This window comes from Dendrobates tinctorius, unplaced genomic scaffold (assembly GCF_039654945.1).
Source record: "Dendrobates tinctorius isolate UK_male_01 unplaced genomic scaffold, ASM3965494v1 ptg000265l, whole genome shotgun sequence".
NCBI classification, from domain to species: domain Eukaryota; kingdom Metazoa; phylum Chordata; class Amphibia; order Anura; family Dendrobatidae; genus Dendrobates; species Dendrobates tinctorius.
The window spans coordinates 6,268,690-6,286,882 of NW_027361932.1; the positions used below are offsets into that span (position 1 = coordinate 6,268,690).

General features: G+C 44.2%; 1 protein-coding gene across 1 annotated transcript in view; it reads right to left on the reverse strand.

Moving 5' to 3' along the window:
* RANBP1 (RAN binding protein 1) overlaps positions 1-18,193 on the reverse strand; it is a 49,478-nt gene that overhangs the window by 4,283 nt on the left and 27,002 nt on the right. Inside the window, exon 4 of the mRNA XM_073559046.1 lies at positions 16,554-16,682. Coding sequence (XP_073415147.1) covers positions 16,554-16,682 — 129 coding nt within the window. The remainder of the gene's footprint in view (positions 1-16,553; positions 16,683-18,193) is intronic.

Genomic DNA, 18,193 nt, shown 5'->3' on the forward strand with positions numbered 1-18,193 from the left:
CCCACTGTGCAGGCGGAGTGTGCCGTGACCCTGATTGGCCACACCCTGTCTTAGCCTATAGCAGAACGGACCCAACAGGCAATGGTAGACCTGGAAGCAGTAAGGCCTTTCTGAGGACTCTCGGCAATGATGATCAGAGAATCCGCAAGTCTGAAGGGTGCTGTTCTGGAAAAGTAAAGACTGAGGGCTCTTACGAGATCCAGTTTGTTTAGTGACCTCTCTCGAGGATGAGAGGGAGATGGACAAAAGGAAGTATAATGTCTTCATTGGAGGTGAAATGCTGAAACCACTTTAGGAAGAAAGGATGGAATCAGAGGTATAACCACCATGTCCTGGTGGAAAAGAGAGCAGCAAGTTTAGATACTCATCTGAGAAGTAATGGCAACCGAGAACGCAACCTTCCAGCAGAGGAAGGCGAGAGAAACTTCAAAAATGGAGACTCTAGGAGGACAAACACTAGGTTAAGAACCCAAGGTTTCAAATTGAGGAATGGAGTGTGTGAGCTCTTGAATGAATGAATGAATGATCTGCAGAAGAGAAGCAAGATTATTCTGAAAAAGGAGGGAAAGGGCAGGCACCTGCCCTTGAGAATTGAGGGACAGGCCAGATTCCAGACCCGACGACTGCAAGAAAGACAGATGGATGGCACATGGAAAGCCATTGGGCTTGACCAGTTAATTTCACACCAACGAAAGAAAGCCTTCCAGGTACGATTGTAGTTGCGAGAGGAAGGTTTTCTTGCTCTGATCATGGACTGAATGACCTTATAAAAAAAATCCAGGGGATTTAAGAACCGCGGCCTCAAGAGCTAAGCCGCTACACTGAATGACTGAGAATTCTGGTGGAAGCGATGAGAATAACAGACACTCCCTCCACCTTGATCATCTTGACCAGCCAGGGAATCTGCGGTAGAGGTGGAAACATGTATGGAAAAGAGAACCGTGTCCAGGAAATTGCCAGCGTGTCGGAGCCGATCGCCAATGGATCACGGAAACCGGATATGAACTGATGAACCTTGTGGTTTATCCTGGATGCCATCAGGTCAACGTTGTACTTCCCCATATAAGGCAAATCTTGGAAAAGACTGATGGATTCAGGGACCACTCGCCGGCAGTGAGACCTTCTCGGCTGATAAAGACTACGGCCCAGTTGTCCACTATTGGGATGTGCACTGCCGAGATTGCTTGTATGTTCCGCCAGGCACACAGCAGGATGCAAGCCACTTCTGACATCACTGCTAGACTTCAAGCCCCCAATGGTGTATTGGCCGTCCAGAAAGTCTTGCCAGTGGAGCAGAGTAATAAAGATTGCCATGCATTTTAGAATGTTGATAGGAAGGGACAATTACCGAGTGGTCCATCGGCCCTTAACTATTAGGTCTCAAAAATCTGCTCCCCAACCGAGTTAGCCGGCATCCATTGTCACAGTCTTCCAATGCAGAAACAAATCTTCTGTGAAGGACCAAGGAAGACCATTTCCACCATTCTAGGGAGTTCAACTGGGGAATGTGGGATATAAGTATCTAGGGAGCGAGTTGACCTGGTCAAATATTGAAGAAAAAGTTGAGGGTATGAAAGTGTCTGAAAGGATGCCCTGGCGGAGGTGTTTTGCCCAGGCAGAAAATTGACTTTGCTACCCATATAGCCATGACAGGCAGAGAGCTGAGCCAGTGGCTTTGAAAGCTGACTGGCAAGAGTTTTAGTGTGTCTGTCAGAGGGCTCCTTTAAAAGGGGGATCAGTTGAGGGAGAATGGGGTCAGTGGAGAGTCAGGAGACAGGGAGATCCACCGCTGAAACTGGTGAGGCGGAGGTGCAAGAAGGCGCACGCGGTGTTCCTATGCGAAGGGAGGAAGGACCGATTTGATTGGCTGAAGACTATGGGCATATGGGAGAGTCTGGCACGCAATTGGTTGGCTGCCGGGGGTGTGTTCCGGCCCTTGGTAAGGCTCAGGCCAAAGTCAGGGACTAAGTTTATGCCTGGAGGGCATGAAAGGAGGGAATTTTCACCAGGATATGGAATATTATCCCTTTTGTAACAGCCTGTTTTTGCCTTTGTGACAGAGTCAAGTTTGACAATTCTGACCAGTGTCACTTTATGAGGTAATAACTCTAGAACACGTCAACGTATCCCAGCGATTTAATGATTTTTTTTTTCATGACATTGTACTTCACAATAGATCAAATTTGTTTGATATAACTTGCGCTTATTTCTGAAAATATCAGAAGTTTGGTGAAAATTTAGCAATTTTCAAACTTTTAATTTGTATGCCCTTAAAATCAGTGTTACACAAAATAGTTAATAAACAACATTTCCCACATGTCTTTACATCAGAAGTTTTTGACACCATTTTTTTTTTCATTAAGTTAGAAGGGATAAAAGTTGATCAGCAATTTCTTATTTTTCCAGAAGAATTAACAAAACCATTTTTATTTTACAGACATCACATTTGAAGTGACTGAGGGGTCTATATGACAGAAAATACCCAAAAGTGACACAATTCTAAAAAGACTGCACCCCTCAAGGTGAGCAAAACCATATTTAAGAAGTTTATTAATCCTTCAGGTACATGACAGGAATTAATGGAATGTGGAAGGAAAAAAAAAAAAACATTTAATTTAAATGTTATTTAGCCTCAAATGTTTCATTTCACAAGGATAACAGAAGAAAACGCACCATAAAAATTTTTGTGCGATTTATTTTGAGAATGCCAATATCCTATATTTAGTGGAAAACTACTATTTGGGCAGACAGCAGGGCTCAGAATTTTGGAACACTCACCACAAATTACATTATTTTACAAATTACTCCCATCAAGGAATTTATCTAATGTGTGGTGAGCACCTTGAACCCTCAGGAGCTTCACACAATTTTAAAATGTTGAGCCATGAAAATTTTTGTATTTTCACAGAGGTAGTAGGAGAAAGTGGATACCAAAATTTGTTGTGAAATTTTTACAGAGTATGCAGATACCCCTTATTTGTTGGAAAACTACTGCTTGGGCACATGATGACTGGAAAAAGAATGAGCACTATTTTGGCCAGAATACATTGTGGATACCATGTCACATTTGAAGAGCCCCTGACATGCCAAAACAGCAGAAATCTCCACAAGTGATCCCCATTTTGGAAACTACATCTCTCAAGGAATTTATATAGGGGAGTAGTGAGTATTTTGAACCCTAAGGCAAATCACAAACTTGTACAACATTGGTCTGAGTAAATGAATTACTATTTTTCACCAAAATGTTGCTTTGACCTCAAGTTTGCAATTTTTAAAAGGGATAACAGGAATAAAAGAAAAGGAAAATTGCATAACAAATTTTACTGAGTACATCAAAACCCCATAAGTGGTCGAAAACTACTTTTGAGGGACAATGCAACGCTCAGAAGGGTAGAAGCGCCATTACAGTGCAAATTTTACTGCCCTGGTTTGAGGGTGCTATGTTACATTGGCAGAGCATCTGGAGTTCCAAAACAGCAGAAACTCCCACAAGTGACCCCATTTTACAAACTACACCTCTCAATGAATTCATCTAGGTGTGCAGTGATCATATTGAGACCACAGGTGTGTCACAGAATTTTATACCATTGGGCAGTGAAGAAAAAAATTACATTTTTGCCCCCAAAAATAGTTTTCACCCCAGATTTTATATTTTCACACAAATGGGTAAAAATGGCACCAAAATTTGTCACACAATTTGTACTGAACGTGGTAACACCCCATATGTGGCTGTACAGTACTGCTTAGCCATACAGAGACACGGGAGGGACAGAGCGCCATTTTCCCCCTGGAGTGCAGATTTTCCTAGAATAGTTTGCGGATTCCATATAAAGAGCTCCTAAGTGCTAGAAAAGCAGAATCCCCACTCAAGTGACCGCATTTTGGAAATTATACCCCTTTGGGAATTTATCTACAGGTGTAGTGATGATATTTACGCCATGAGAGGTTTCCAGAAAGAAGCAACAGTGGATGTTGCAGAGAGAAAGTTGCAAACTGCAGTTGTAGTGCCCAGTACATTATGCCCACCCAGTTCATGCTTCTGGAGACATGCACCCGTAAATTAGGCGGGCTCTCATCACAAGAGAAAGGCCAAACATGTGGTTTAAGCACACTGTGGTGCATTTAGCTTTGGGAGCACAGAATTTGATTCCTTTAGCGTGGGTGGGCAGGGGAACAAGGAGCCATCTCGCTTTTACAGAGCTTTTGTGCTACCAGTAACATGGAAGCCCCCTATATTTCTGTTAACAGATGTACCTGAGTGGGGGCTTTTTTTGTGGATTGAGTTGAAGCTTTTATTGGGAACATTTTATATAACATTTTGGATCACATTTATCCAGCGCGCTAAGCTGAAAACTTACCTTTGGGGTTTCCATCTAAAACTTAGTGACTTTATTCAGATGGAACCCGCAGGGGATCCATTCACTATGAGACAGCAGAGTTACTCTAGACTGTCTGGTCTCTGTTCAACATTGACCTTTTCAGGTGCACAACACTGTGGTGGAACGTCTTAGGCTGGTTTCACATTAGTGTATTTTTTGCGCAGTGCATCGTGCGCGTCCATGCGTCGTGCGAACCAGGGCTGTGGAGTCGGAGTCGTGGAGTCAGTGCTCATTTTGGTGGAGTCGGAGTTGGAGTCGGTATAAAATGGACAGACTCCTAAAATATATAATAAATTGGGTACAGTAATTCAATGCAGGATGTGCTGAGTATTTTTTCATAGGAATTTGGGAAAGTTATGAAATGTCCTATAAATGGCTGTTCTATTCCTGATCTAAGGCTACATTCACACACAGCGTTTTTCCTGTGTTTTTTGAGGATACGTTTTTCAGCTGCAAAAGCTGATCATCTATTTAAAAAACCGCATCACCTGAAAGGTTTTTGAGCTCATAGATAATGTTTTCAATAGCAAAAGCAGATTAGAAATCTGCTCTGTCTATCCATATCGTATCAGTACCAAAAAGAATGAAAACCGGGTAGTACACCAATATATATTCTGTTCTATCTAAATATCTTGATTATGGGATCATAAAAATGATTAAATGTCTGAGGTTCACATTGTACTACAACAAATTTTTCACTTAAATATAAGCAATATGTGTGGGAGTCGGAGTCGTGGAGTCGGAGTTGGAGTCGGTGTAAGGGAAATTGAGGAGTCGGAGTCGCAGGTTTGGCTTACCGACTCCACAGCCCTGGTGCGAACCTATGTTTAACATGGCGTGCGCATGGTCTAGCGTTCGTATGCGTTTTCGTGTGCACGCTTTTTTAAGGTGTGCGCCTAGGCGCGCCAGACGCAACCTGTTGCAATTTTGGGTCTGTCCAACGACGTAAGAAAAAAACGCATGCGCACAGATTGCGACAAAATAACGCATTACAGTCTATGGGAACTCAGGCGTGCGCATGAACATATGCACTCATGCGTTTTAAGAGTTAACATGGCTTGAAACTGGTTAAAACGCTTGCGCCTAAAAAACGCAAACGCATGCAAAACGCATGATCGATACCATTTTCGGGCACTTGACATTTTTTTTTTATCACTTTCTATTTTGATTTTTGGGAGTCAGAATGAACAAAAGTGAGAAATTCAAGTTTTGTTTTTTTTGGCCATTCCAGGTGTGGTAAAATTGATAAGGCAGCTTTATTTTTCGGATCAGTATGATTACACTGATGCCACATTTATATCTTATGTTTTGCCACTTTTACAGAATAAAAACTTTCATAAAAAAAATGTTTTTGCATCGCTTTATTCTGAGAGCTATAACTTATTTTTCCACTGATCGAGCTGTATGGCAGCTTGTTTTTTTTTGCGGGACAAAATGTTTTCTTTTCATCAGTACTATTTTTATTTCCATTTGACTTTTTGATCGCAGTTCATTCCACTGTTTAGCAGAATGATGAAACAGCAAAGGTTTTTGCTCAGTTTTCTTTACAGTATGCATAAAAGTAGTTAAAGGGAAGGTGCCATCAAAAAAGTTTTTTTTTTCCAGCAATTGAAAAAACGTAAAGAATTAATGGTTAAATTTTCTTAAAAAAATATTAATTTGTTTATAAATTTAGTAAAATCTGAAATAATTTTAAAAGGTTTGGTATTTCCACTTTTAAACACTAGGGGGAGCAGCTACTGAAATTTGAAAAAAACCTAGTGTACAACTAGCTCACATTACTGCCCTGCAGTAATTATGGGCGAAGTCTCCTCACATGTGTGTGATGTCACTCAGCAAACACCCAGAAGGGGAGGGGATAAGGGAGAAGAGAGGATGACATTTAGAAACAAAATGAGCAGCCATTTTTTTGGTGACTGAAGAGTTATACTGAAAGTAGACAGTCACAGAGGATGGCAGGCAGCAAGGATTCTGGGAGATATACGGGGGAAGGAGCAGGGTGACATCAGCACAGTTTATTTCAGGAGAGCAGTGTGCTGGTCTAGGAGGGGGGAGGTAAAAGAGGGAGATATATGGGGGAAGGAGCAGGGTGACAGCAGCATTGAGTATTTCAGGAGTGCAGTGTGCTGGTCTTTGGGGGGGGGGCACCCTGTTCGGTGCACAGAGCAGCCAGGGATTGTACATAGGGCGCTGTGTTTTATACACATGGATGGACCATCTTCTTGTCTGCTCCACAGAAATCCAGGAAACATTTCTGCTGATTGATGGCCTGTTCTGAGCCAGACTTTGCATGCAAAGACCCCACTCCCCTCCTTAGATCCTGTCCTGGCGATGTGTGAAAGCGAGGCGACAGGCGCAGTCCGGGGTGACGCTGGAAGAGCGGGCTGGGGGAAATGTAGCCACAGTAATGATAAAAATGAGACCCCTTCAGCTGCCTCACCAGCCCTCCCCTGACTGCACCTAACTGGAGGTGATGCTGCCCCCTCCATTACCCTAGATCTGTGTGCAGGTGCTCAGCCAGAACCACCCCAGAATGGTTCCCCTTTCTGCAGATAATACTGCCACAGTGTTCTCACATAATACCGCCATATAGGTCACACAATATCGTCACTTAGATCACACATACTGTCATACAGAACACACAATACCGCCATAGTGCTCTCACATAATGCCGCCATATAGATCACACATACAGTCACATAGTTCACACACAATACCACCATATAATTCTCACAATACTGACACAGATCACACAATCCCACAATATAGTTCATATAATACCGTCATATAGTTCTTACAATATTCCACCATACTAAACCTAATACCACCATACAGATCACACAATACAGTCATATAGATCACACAATGCCATCATACAGATCACACAATACAGTCATATAGATCACACAATGCCATCATACAGATCACACAATACTTAGCGGCATCAAGTGTGGTCTATATGGCAGTACTATGTAAAAAAAATATATATGGTGGCATCATGTGTGATCTATAAGACAGCATTCTGTTAAAAATATATGGCAACATTACATGTGGTCCATTTTAAAGTATATCTGGCTGCATTATGTATGTAATATACTGTATATGAAGGCATAATGTGTGGTCTTTATGGGAGTATTATGTAATAAATATATATGGCAGTATAACTGCTATGCAAAGGCAGGAAAGTTGCGAGCTATGCCCTTCTGTGACCCCGACAACTATTTATTTATTCTTTTTTTTTTTTTTTTTTGGGGGGGGGGGCGCCAATTAGACTTTCTGCTATGTCGCCCTATGAGGTGTGTGTATGCTCCTGGGGACAATCCTCACAGCTCGCCCTGAAAGACACCAGGCTTGGGGCGACTGTCAGTGAGTTGGTCCCTGCTCTGAGCTCGAAGCCCACTCTCTGCACATGCAGAAACACAAAGCACGCATCACATCCTGTTGTGGAACTACAAGTCCCACAATGCCCTACTGATGTGGACCCAGAGAGGGCCATACAGAGGATGCTGCACACAGAATGGAAGCACAGTAACAGGAGGACACAGAGCTACTCGCAAGTGATCGGCAGCAGCAGTACTGATCTCCTGGACATAAACGACCTCTGCAGCTGTCACCCTGCTGCTGGGATGTATCCAGTCATGTGACTTCTGAAGCTCGAAAAGTTCAAAACACCAAGACTGCCAAGTATGATGGGCCGGCCGTTCCCCACCCGATTCTATGCATTGTATAGATTCTATACAATGCATAGGAAAAAAAACAAAAACCAAACATGTACTTACCTTCCCTCCTCTAAGGCCTCTTTCACACTTCAGTTTTTTACAATCAGTCACAATCCGCCAGGTTTTGAAAAAAACGGATCCGCAATTTTTTATTGAGGATCCGTTTTTTCCCCATTGACTTTCATTATTGGCGGATTGCTGTCCGTTGCATCCGTTTTTTTTTGCGGATCCGCCAAAAGTAGCTGTCCATCATATCTCTCTCTCTCTCTCCTGCGATTCCTTTAAAATTCATCATTTGTCGGATCCGTCAAAAAAACGGACGGGTGGCATCCGTTGTCATCAGTACTACAACGGATCCGCCATCCGTCCTTTTGGCGGATTATGACTGATGCAAAAAACTGAAGTGTGAAAGAGGCCTAACCAGGAAGTGCTGCATCGTGTTCAGGGCAGAGCAGTGTGACATCTCCCTGCTATGCTCTGAACAGGTTGGCAGTGAGGGATGATTGCTGGCTGTACTGTAATACTAATTATAGTGGTTTGAAAAAAACCACTATATTGTAATCCGAACTCTGCTAACTTATTCTTCTTCTTATTAAGTTGATTTCAGCAATTAATGAGGCCCGAACCGCTACATGCACAGACTCCGTTGACGTGTTGTTTCGAAGCCAGCGTCCACGAGAGGTGTGCTAAGTATTTTTCGTGTCGATCGGATTTGTAGTTTTTGCGCAATTTGCGTTTGAAATTTTTTTTTTCTCGTCATTGGAATGCACTGTCTCAATGCTTTTCAATGGGAAACTTAAAACGTGCCCTGAGGCGATTGAAATGGCAGTAAAGGTCATTGATATGCGCAGGCACACCCAGTTACTATGCCGACGCCTACGAACATCACATGACGCCCCCAGGACAGAGCTTCTGCCACATAATATCAGCTCTTAAAGGGAAGGTGCCATCCCAAAATTTTTTTTTCAGCAATTGAAAAAAATGTAAAGAATTAATGTTTACATTTTCTTAAAAAAATATTATCATTTGTTTTTAATTTTGTAAAATATGAAAAATAATTTTAAAAAGTTTGGCATTTCCACTTGTTAACACTAGGGGGAGCAGATACTGAAATTTGGCACAAAAACCTAGTGTACAACTAGCTCACATTACTGTCCTGCAGTAATTATGGGCATACAGTGTCCATGATGTTTGATATATGATCATGCCCTAAAATGGACACTGTATGGGCGGAATCTGCTGACATGGGTGTGGTGTCACTCCTCTCCTCCCCTTCTGGGTGTTTGCTAAGGGAAAAGAGAGGATGACATTTAGGAACACAGTGATCAGCCATTTTGATGGGGCCTGCAAAGTTACTGACTGTCTTTGCATGCAAAGTCTGGATCAGGACAGGTCATCAATCAGCAGAAATGTTTCCTAGATTTCTGTGGAGCAGACGGTCCATCCATGTGTATAAAACACAGCGCTCTATGTACAATCCCTGGCACAGAACAGGGTGCCCCCCACAGACCAGCACACTGCTCTCCTGAAATACTCTGTGCTGCTGTCACCCTGCTCCTTCCTCCATATATCATGCCCCTGTCGCCTCGCTTTCAAACATTGCCAGGACAGGATCTGAGGAGAGGAATTGGGTCTTCGGTCACCGAGGATGGCAGACAGCAAGGATTCTGGGAGCAGGGTGACAGCAGCACAGAGTATTTCAAGAGAGCAGTGTGCTGGTCTATGGAGGGCACAGAGATATATGGTGGAGGGAGCAGGGTGACAGCAGCACAGAGTATTTCAGGAGAGCAGTGTGCTGGTCTATGGGGGGCACACAGATATATGGTAGAGGGAGCAGAGTGACAGCAGCACAGTATTTCAGGAGAGCAGTGCGTTGGTCTATGGGGGGCACAGAGGGAGATATATGGGGGAGGAGCAGGGAGACAGCAGCACAGAAATCCAGGAAACATTTCTGCTTATTAATGGCCTGTTCTGATCCAGACTTTGCATGCAAAGACCCCATTCCCCTCCTCAGATTCTGTCCTGGCGATGTGTGAAAGCGAGGAGTTCGGGGTGACGCTGGGAAGCAGGCTGGGGGGGGGGGGGGAATGGAACCATACAGTAACGATAAAAATGAGACCCCTCTCTTCAGCTGCCTCCCCAGCCCTCCCCTGACTGCACCTATTACCCCTGACCCGTGTGCAGGTGCTCAGCCAGAACCACCCCAGAATGGGTCCCCTTTTAGCAGATCACAAATAATACCGCCATATACTTCACACACAATGCCGCCATATAGATCATACACAATACCACCATGTAGATCACACAAAACCAGCAGGGTGACAGCAGCACAGAGTATTTCAGGAGAGCAGTATCACACGGCAGAGAATTAGATACACGGCTCAGCAGACAGTATCACACAGGAGGATTAGATTCTTTCAGGTTCCCTCAAGGACAGGAAATCAAACTGATAAGGAGTTGGTTTCCTGTCCTTGGTTGGCGAATACCCTCTCTCAGGTGATGCTGCCATGGAAGGAGGAAAAAAAAAAAAAAAAAGCCTGCCAAAGTGCTTACATGCCTATACCGAGATCTCAGTTGCAGATTTGTGGTAAAAGGACCACTGGGACAACCATCATTTAATAAAATTAAGGGGCTGTAGCAATGCAATTTACCCTGTATCACAGATGCAGTCCACTGCACATGACACAGCCTCTTTGTTTTTATGATCAACTGGCATCTCTGGTCAAACCCCAAGCAGCATATCCTTCTTATGTTGTCAGTTTACATGGCGTGAATACTCAAACCAGCATATAGTTTACATTAAACATCACATACACGGAATAGTAATATGGCAAGTGTAATCCCATGCTGTAATGTCTGTATACACACGTGTTCTCCACTGCCCAGATGTGGTTTGACCAGACCATGTTCCTATATGGTCAGGCAACCATTACACAGGAAATAGCAGGGGGAAGATTTATAAGATTTCAGCACAGCAACATTTTTTTTTTTTTTTTTAACACATTCAACTGTCAAAGTTATTTTTATTTCAAGAGGTATTGATTAAAATGTACGTCGTCCGTGGGGACAGCCCTTTAAGAAAATAAAACAGGATTTTTTGGGTTGCTTACCGTAAAATCTGTTTCTCGGAGCCTTCATTGGGGGACACAGAGACCATGGGTGTATGCTGCTGCCACTAGGAGGCTGACACTATGCACAAAAAAAGGTTAGCTCCTCCTCCGCAGTGTACACCCCACCGACCGGCAGGAAGTTCCTCAGTTAGTGAGAAAGCAGTAGGAGAAGTAACAGAATAGATTGAAAGCAGAACAAACAACTCAACTGTAACAAACCGACAAACATAAGAACAGGAGTTGTAGAACATGGGAGGGTGCTGTGTCCCCCAATGAAGGCTCCGAGAAACAGATTTTACGGTAAGCAACCCAAAAAATCCTGTATTCTCGTTCGCCTTATTGGGGGACACAGAGACCATGGGACGTCCCAAAGCAGTCCCTGGGGTGGGAAACAAACTTCCATCAGGCCAGTGGACTCGCCACCGCAGCCTGCAGAATCCTTCTACATAGGCTGGCGTCCGCCGAAGCGTAGGTGTGGACCCTGTAGAATTTCACAAAGGTGTGAACCGATGACCACGTTGCAGCATTGCAAAGCTGCAGCGCGGAAGCTCTGTGGCGCACCGCCCAGGAGGCACCCACCGCCCGGGTAGAGTGCGCTCTGATCCCTGGAGGGGCCACTCGATGCTTGACCCGGTATGCCTCCAAAATTGCCGATCTGATCCAGCGCGCAATAGTGGCCTTTGAAGCTGGGTGATGAACAGAGAGTCTGACTTCCGCAAGGAAGTCGTCCGGGCTAGATAGACTCTCAATGCCCTGACTAGGTCCAGCTTGTCCAAAGACCGCTCCCGAGGGTGAGCTGGGCTCGGGCAGAAGGATGGCAGAACAATGTTCTCATTGAGGTGAAACGAAGATACCACCTTCGGAAGAAAAGAGGGCGGAGGCCGCAGAACTACCTTGTCCTGATGAAGGACCAAAAAAGGAGAGCGGCAAGAAAGTACCGCTAATTCCGACACGCGCCGGATGGAGGTAATGGCCACTAGAAAGGCCACTTTCCAAGAAAGGAGGGAAAGGGAAACGTCCCTGAGAGGTTCAAAAGGAGGACCCTGCAGAACCTGAAGAACCAAATTAAGATCCCAAGGATCCACGGGAGCTCGGTACGGAGGAACCGTGTGAGCCACACCCTGGAGGAAGGTTTTGACCTGGGGCCGGGAGGCCAGCGTTTTCTGAAATAAAATGGACAGTGCCGAAACTTGACCCTTCAAGGAACTGAGAGCAAGCCCCGCATCCAGCCCTGCCTGAAGAAACGCCAGAATAGAAGGGAGCGAAAAAACCAAGGGCGCGATGTCATTGGCCTCACACCAGGAGAAATAGGCTTTCCAAGTACGGTAATAGATCTTCGAAGAAGGCTTTCTGGCGCGGATCATGGTATGAATTACCCGATCAGAGAATCCTGCCCGTCTCAAAACCTCGGTCTCAACAGCCACGCCGTTAAATTGAGCGACCGAGAATTGGGGTGGCAAATCGGGCCTCGAGACAGCAGATCTGCCCGTCGGGAAGCTTCCAGGGGGCGTCCGCGAGAAGGTTGACAATGTCTGCGAATCAAGACCTTCTGGGCCAATTCGGGGCGATGAGGATGACTGGAATCCCCTCTGCTTTGATTTTCTTCAACAACTTGGGAAGAAGAGGCAGAGGAGGGAACAGGTAGGGGAGCACGAACTGTGACCAAGGGACGGCCAGAGCGTCGGCGCCCACTGCCAGAGGGTCCCGAGACCTGGACACGAATTGTGGTACTTTCCTGTTGAGGCGAGATGCCATGAGGTCTACATCCGGGGTTCCCCACCGACGGCAGAGCAGATGAAACACCTCCGGATGTAGGGACCATTCCCCTGCCGCGAGACCCTCGCGGCTGAGGAAATCGGCGGCCCAGTTGTCCACGCCGGGAATGTGAACCGCGGAAATCGTTGGAACAAAGGTCTCTGCCCATTGAAGAATTCTGGACACTTCCGCCAGGGCTGAGACACTCAGTGTCCCCCCTTGGCGGTTGATATACGTCACCGCTGTGGCATTGTCTGTCTGAATCCTGACAGGCAGGCCCTTGAGGCGCCTTTCCCAGTGAGAATCCCACGCTGTCTGTCGTCTTTATGGAATCCACGCCTCGTCCAACCGTCAGGCTCTGGTAGGCGAGATGGTGGGAGGCGGGGGGTAAGGACCGTCCGTTGTAAAGGAACGACGCACGACGAAGTAGATAGGGGTCTAATAAAAGACCCGTGTCCACCTCCTACTGACACTAAGCTAAACTGAGGAACTTCCTGCCGGTCGGTGGGGTGTACACTGCGGAGGAGGAGCTAACCTTTTTTTGTGCATAGTGTCAGCCTCCTAGTGGCAGCAGCATACACCCATGGTCTCTGTGTCCCCCAATAAGGCGAACGAGAAAAATGTATGCACCAAGTGCAGAGTAATGAGAATATTTTCGACATCTGATGTTTACCAGCTATGATCTTTTATATTATATGTATACACAATTCACACTGTACTTCAGTGATAAGAACTGGTACAAATGAAATGGATCCATTCCCAAACAAATTATAGCTTTTGATTCAACCCCTTAATGACTGCCAATACGACTTAACTGACCTGAGATGAGAATAGCCCCCCCATGCAGGTGACAATCCAGCAGCTGTCAGTTGTACACTATAGCTGACAACTTGCTGCATCAGCCATGATTGGTGTTGTCACCGTCCATATCTGTTTAACCCCTTAGATGCTGCTGTCAATAGTGACTATATCATAAATATTTAAAAAAGTGTGGCTTCTCCCTCTTTATCCCCATCGGCACTCTGAGATCATCATTGTGTGGTCCTGATGTTTGCCATGGCAATTCATTAGCAAATAGCGGCCTTAAGAGTCTGCCGGCTATAGTAACATGTACAGAAGTTAGCGACATTTAGGTAGTAAAAAAAATCAACTTTTTCATTCCACTTTGTATTAGTTCCTGAAAAGCACCTGGAGGGTTAATAAACTACCTGAAAGCAGTTTTTAGTCTGTCAGGAGGTGTTGTTTTTTAAATGGTATCACTTTTGGGGGTTTTCCAATTTATAGGACACCTAGTCACTTCAAACCTGGAGAGGTCCCTAAAAAAATATTGTAAATTTCCATGAAAAACAATGAATTACTGCTACATTTTTAAACCTCCTAAAATGCTAACAAAATAAAAGAACATTTTACAAATGGTGCTGATGTAAAGCAGACATGTGGGAAATATTAATGTTTTGCTATGGTATGACCATCTGAATTAAAGGGCTAATCGTTCAAAGTTTGAAAATGGCTGATTTTTTTTTTTTACATTTGTCAAATTTGATATTTTTTTATAAACAAAACATATCAACGCAAGTGTACCATTATCAAAGTATAACGTGTCACAAAAAAAAAAAAACAATCTCAAAATCACTGGAATTTGTCAAAGCGTTCCAGTTATTGTCAAAGCGTTCCAGTTATTAACTGTATTAGCTGACAATTACACCTGCTATAATTCCCACGACACCACAGGTACACCAGTAGGGATCTTCGAGACAGGTTTCTGCAAAGAGAATAGTTCTCTAGATACTGACTTGTTAATCAAACATACACAATATATGTATGACATTTATTGGTTATGTGGAGATGGTAAGCTCCGTCCTAGGTTGCCAAATGCCTGGACAGGCCAATGCACCCTTGTTAAACTAGCTATGCAGTTCAAGATTCTACCCTGGGATCCAAAGATACCTGATGAACCTACCAGGAAAAGGAGAAGCCTCGATCAGCTCCATATGAGTTATGAAGAAGATCCACTAGTATATATTGATGCTATTGGAGTGCCAAGGGGGGTGCCTGACCAATTTAAAGCCCAGAACCAGATCTATGCTGGCTTTGCTTCTATAATCCCACAGGTGCAGATTAATAAAAATGTTGAATGGATCAATTACATATATTACAGTGAACAAAGGTTTGTCAATTTCAGCCAAGATGCCTTCCAAGGTATAGTTGAAGAATTGGGCCCTAACACTAGGATGACACTCCAAAATCGACTAGCCCTTGATATGATATTAGCTGAGAAAGGAGGAGTTTGTGGGATGGTGGGAGAGGAGTGTTGTACCTATATCCCTCAGAACTCTGGAGTGAATGGAAAAACCATGATAGCCCTTAAAAAGATAACTGGGTTAGCAGCAGAATTGAAAACTAATGCTGGAGTAGACACATCTTTCTTTTCCGGCTGGTTGGGTGGACTCAAGGGATTCCTTCAACAAGCTTGTATAGTACTGATTGCCCTCCTTGTAATTGGATCAATAACTCTTTGTTGTGTTATTCCCTTGTATAAAAAGGTTATTGCCAAAGCAACTCCGACTGGCACCTTCCTCAATCAAGAAGTAGACCCACCAGAGTACGATGGTACTGATCTAGGGAAGATCCCTAAGTATATTCCCCTCAAGAGAGTAGACAAAACCCCCCATTCTCAGATGATGTTAAGAGACTTCGTTTAGGGACAGCGGGAGAACTCCATGTGAGGTTAGTGAAGGGTTCAGCTGCCTGGAAGCCTCTCGCTAGGGGAGAGCTTCTGAGGTGTCTGGATGAAGAAATCCACCTCCCCTTTTCCCATCACATGGACAGTCTCGAAGGATCTTTCATTAAGGGAAAAACTTAGTGTTTAGGGGGGATTGTCAAGGTGAAAATATATTTTCTTATATAACTTTTATATTTTTATACTGTGAAACAATAAGTTTTTCCTAATTGCTTGCTAATGCAAATGTAACTGTATTAAAGATGGCTGCCAGTGTTCACTTTCACTTAAATTCAGTGTCTAAAGAGTTAAGTTAAGTTTCATTTCTCCTAAAAAAGATAACTCAGGAATGTGAAGGAGTAACCATCGGGAGACGTTTTGACGAATCAGAGAGAGACTGGACACTAGATGTATACTGCATAAACCCCGCCTAATGCACGCCTTCCCCTAACACTCAATATAGTATTGTGTATTTGTAAATAAAAGCCAGTTGTTGTACTGCTCCTGACAGGTGTGGATGCAGGACATTAGCTAAGACTGAATCAGCTGCGTGTCTGAGTCATTCTTAATCGGTACCAGATGTTTTGCGCTCGCACAATGATTTGGAATGACTGGTGAATGAGGATTCATTGTCGTTTACGACCCCGACATTACCACAACGTGACACTGGTCAGATTCTTTAAATTTGGCTGTCACTAAGGGGTTAAGGAAAAAAGGACCCCTTTAACAACCATTTAGGCTATGACATGCCAGATTTCACTTACCACACCTCTTATCCAAAATTATTACTTTCTAGGGTTACCATAACGACAAGTGCTTACAATGACAGGTACACAAACGGAGCGCATGAGCCACACAATATTATACTCACTCTCTGCATTTAAAAACCGAATGGCCAGTAATTCAGGTTTTGGTGCTTCATCGGCGTAATCTGCATATGTATTCCAGACCCAGGCTCTGTCACTACCAGCGTTGGGTTTCAGCTCCATTGATGGCATCACTAGAAGAAAAGGGGATGTGTGCTTTAATTTCTTTTACTTTAGCCATCATCTTCCTCCATAGATCTGAGTTGATTAGATCAGACATAGAACAAGTAAACAATTTCTCTCATCCCACCACCACCCATATGTGAGGCATTTGAAAGTAACTGAAAGACCACATTGAGAAATATTTAGGGACCGGTGTTACCTAGGTTTTGTTAAGACCTGTACTAGGTAGTGAAAGGCTAATAACACAATTAACATGGGGAGTGTAGGGACCTGCTGTTTACATATTAGATAGAGCATGCTTGTGTCTGTGTACTAATCTAATCGGCATGCCCGAAAAATGCTCGAGTCACCGCAGCTGTTCGGCAGCCGCAATACATGCAGGGATTGCCTAACAAACAGTAAATCACGCATGTGTCGCCAAACAGCCTCGGCGAGCATTTTTTTTTCTAAGCACACAAAAAACACTCAATTAGAACACGAGCGCGCCCGATCACTAGACCCTAGCGTAGTAAATAATAAAAAAAATACAAGTTTTAGTTTGGGTTCAGGTGTGTTTGAAAAATCATCTGTTTTTTTCCACAGGGGGAAAAAAACAAAAAACAAAAAATGGGAGTTTTCAGCCATATTGTCAGACTAAAAAAATAAACAAAGCAAAAAACCCATCCATTTGATATTAGTATTTAACCCCTTTCTCCCATATGACGTACTATCCCGTCCATGTGCACTGGTACTTAATTCCCAGGGACGGGATAGTACGTCATAGCGATCAGCGGCGCCCACGTGGTGAGTGCTGCTGAACGCGGCCGGGTGTCAGCTGATTATCACAGCTGACACCCGGCACTATGTCAGGGGCGGTCGCGGACCGCCCCCGACACGTTAACTAACCTCTGGCACGCTGCGATCAAACACGATTGCAGTGTACTGGGGGTTTAGGGAAGCATCAGCAGGGAGGGGGCTCCCTCCGTGCTTCCCCGAGACCCCCACAGCAGCGCAATGGGCAGCGCTGCTGCAGGGGCCTCCTTCCCTGCAGGTCTCCGGATCCAAAATGGCAGCGGGGACCTTCCGGGGCCTGCAGGGAGCAGGCTTCCTCAGTGCCTGCAAAGTGCAGGCACGAGGAAGCCTTCTGCACTGCCTGTGACAGATCAGCGATCTGTCACATGACAGTTATGTCCCCCCTGGGACATTGTAAAAGTTAAAAAAAAAAAAAAAAAGTAAAATTTAAAAAAATAAAAAATAAAAATAATAATATAAATCGCTAAATTAAAAAAAATATTCCCTAATAAATTCATTTTTTGGAAATAAACCCCCCCCCCCCAAAAAAACAAACAAAAAAAAGTACACATTTGATATCGCCGCGTCCGTAACGACCCACCCTATAAAACTGTCCCATTAGTTAACCCCCTTAGCGAACCCCTTAAAACATAACAAAAAAAAAATAATGCTTTATCATACCGCCGAACAAAAAGTGCAATAACGCGCAAAAAAGACGTCAAAAAGACGGATATAAATAACCATGGTACCG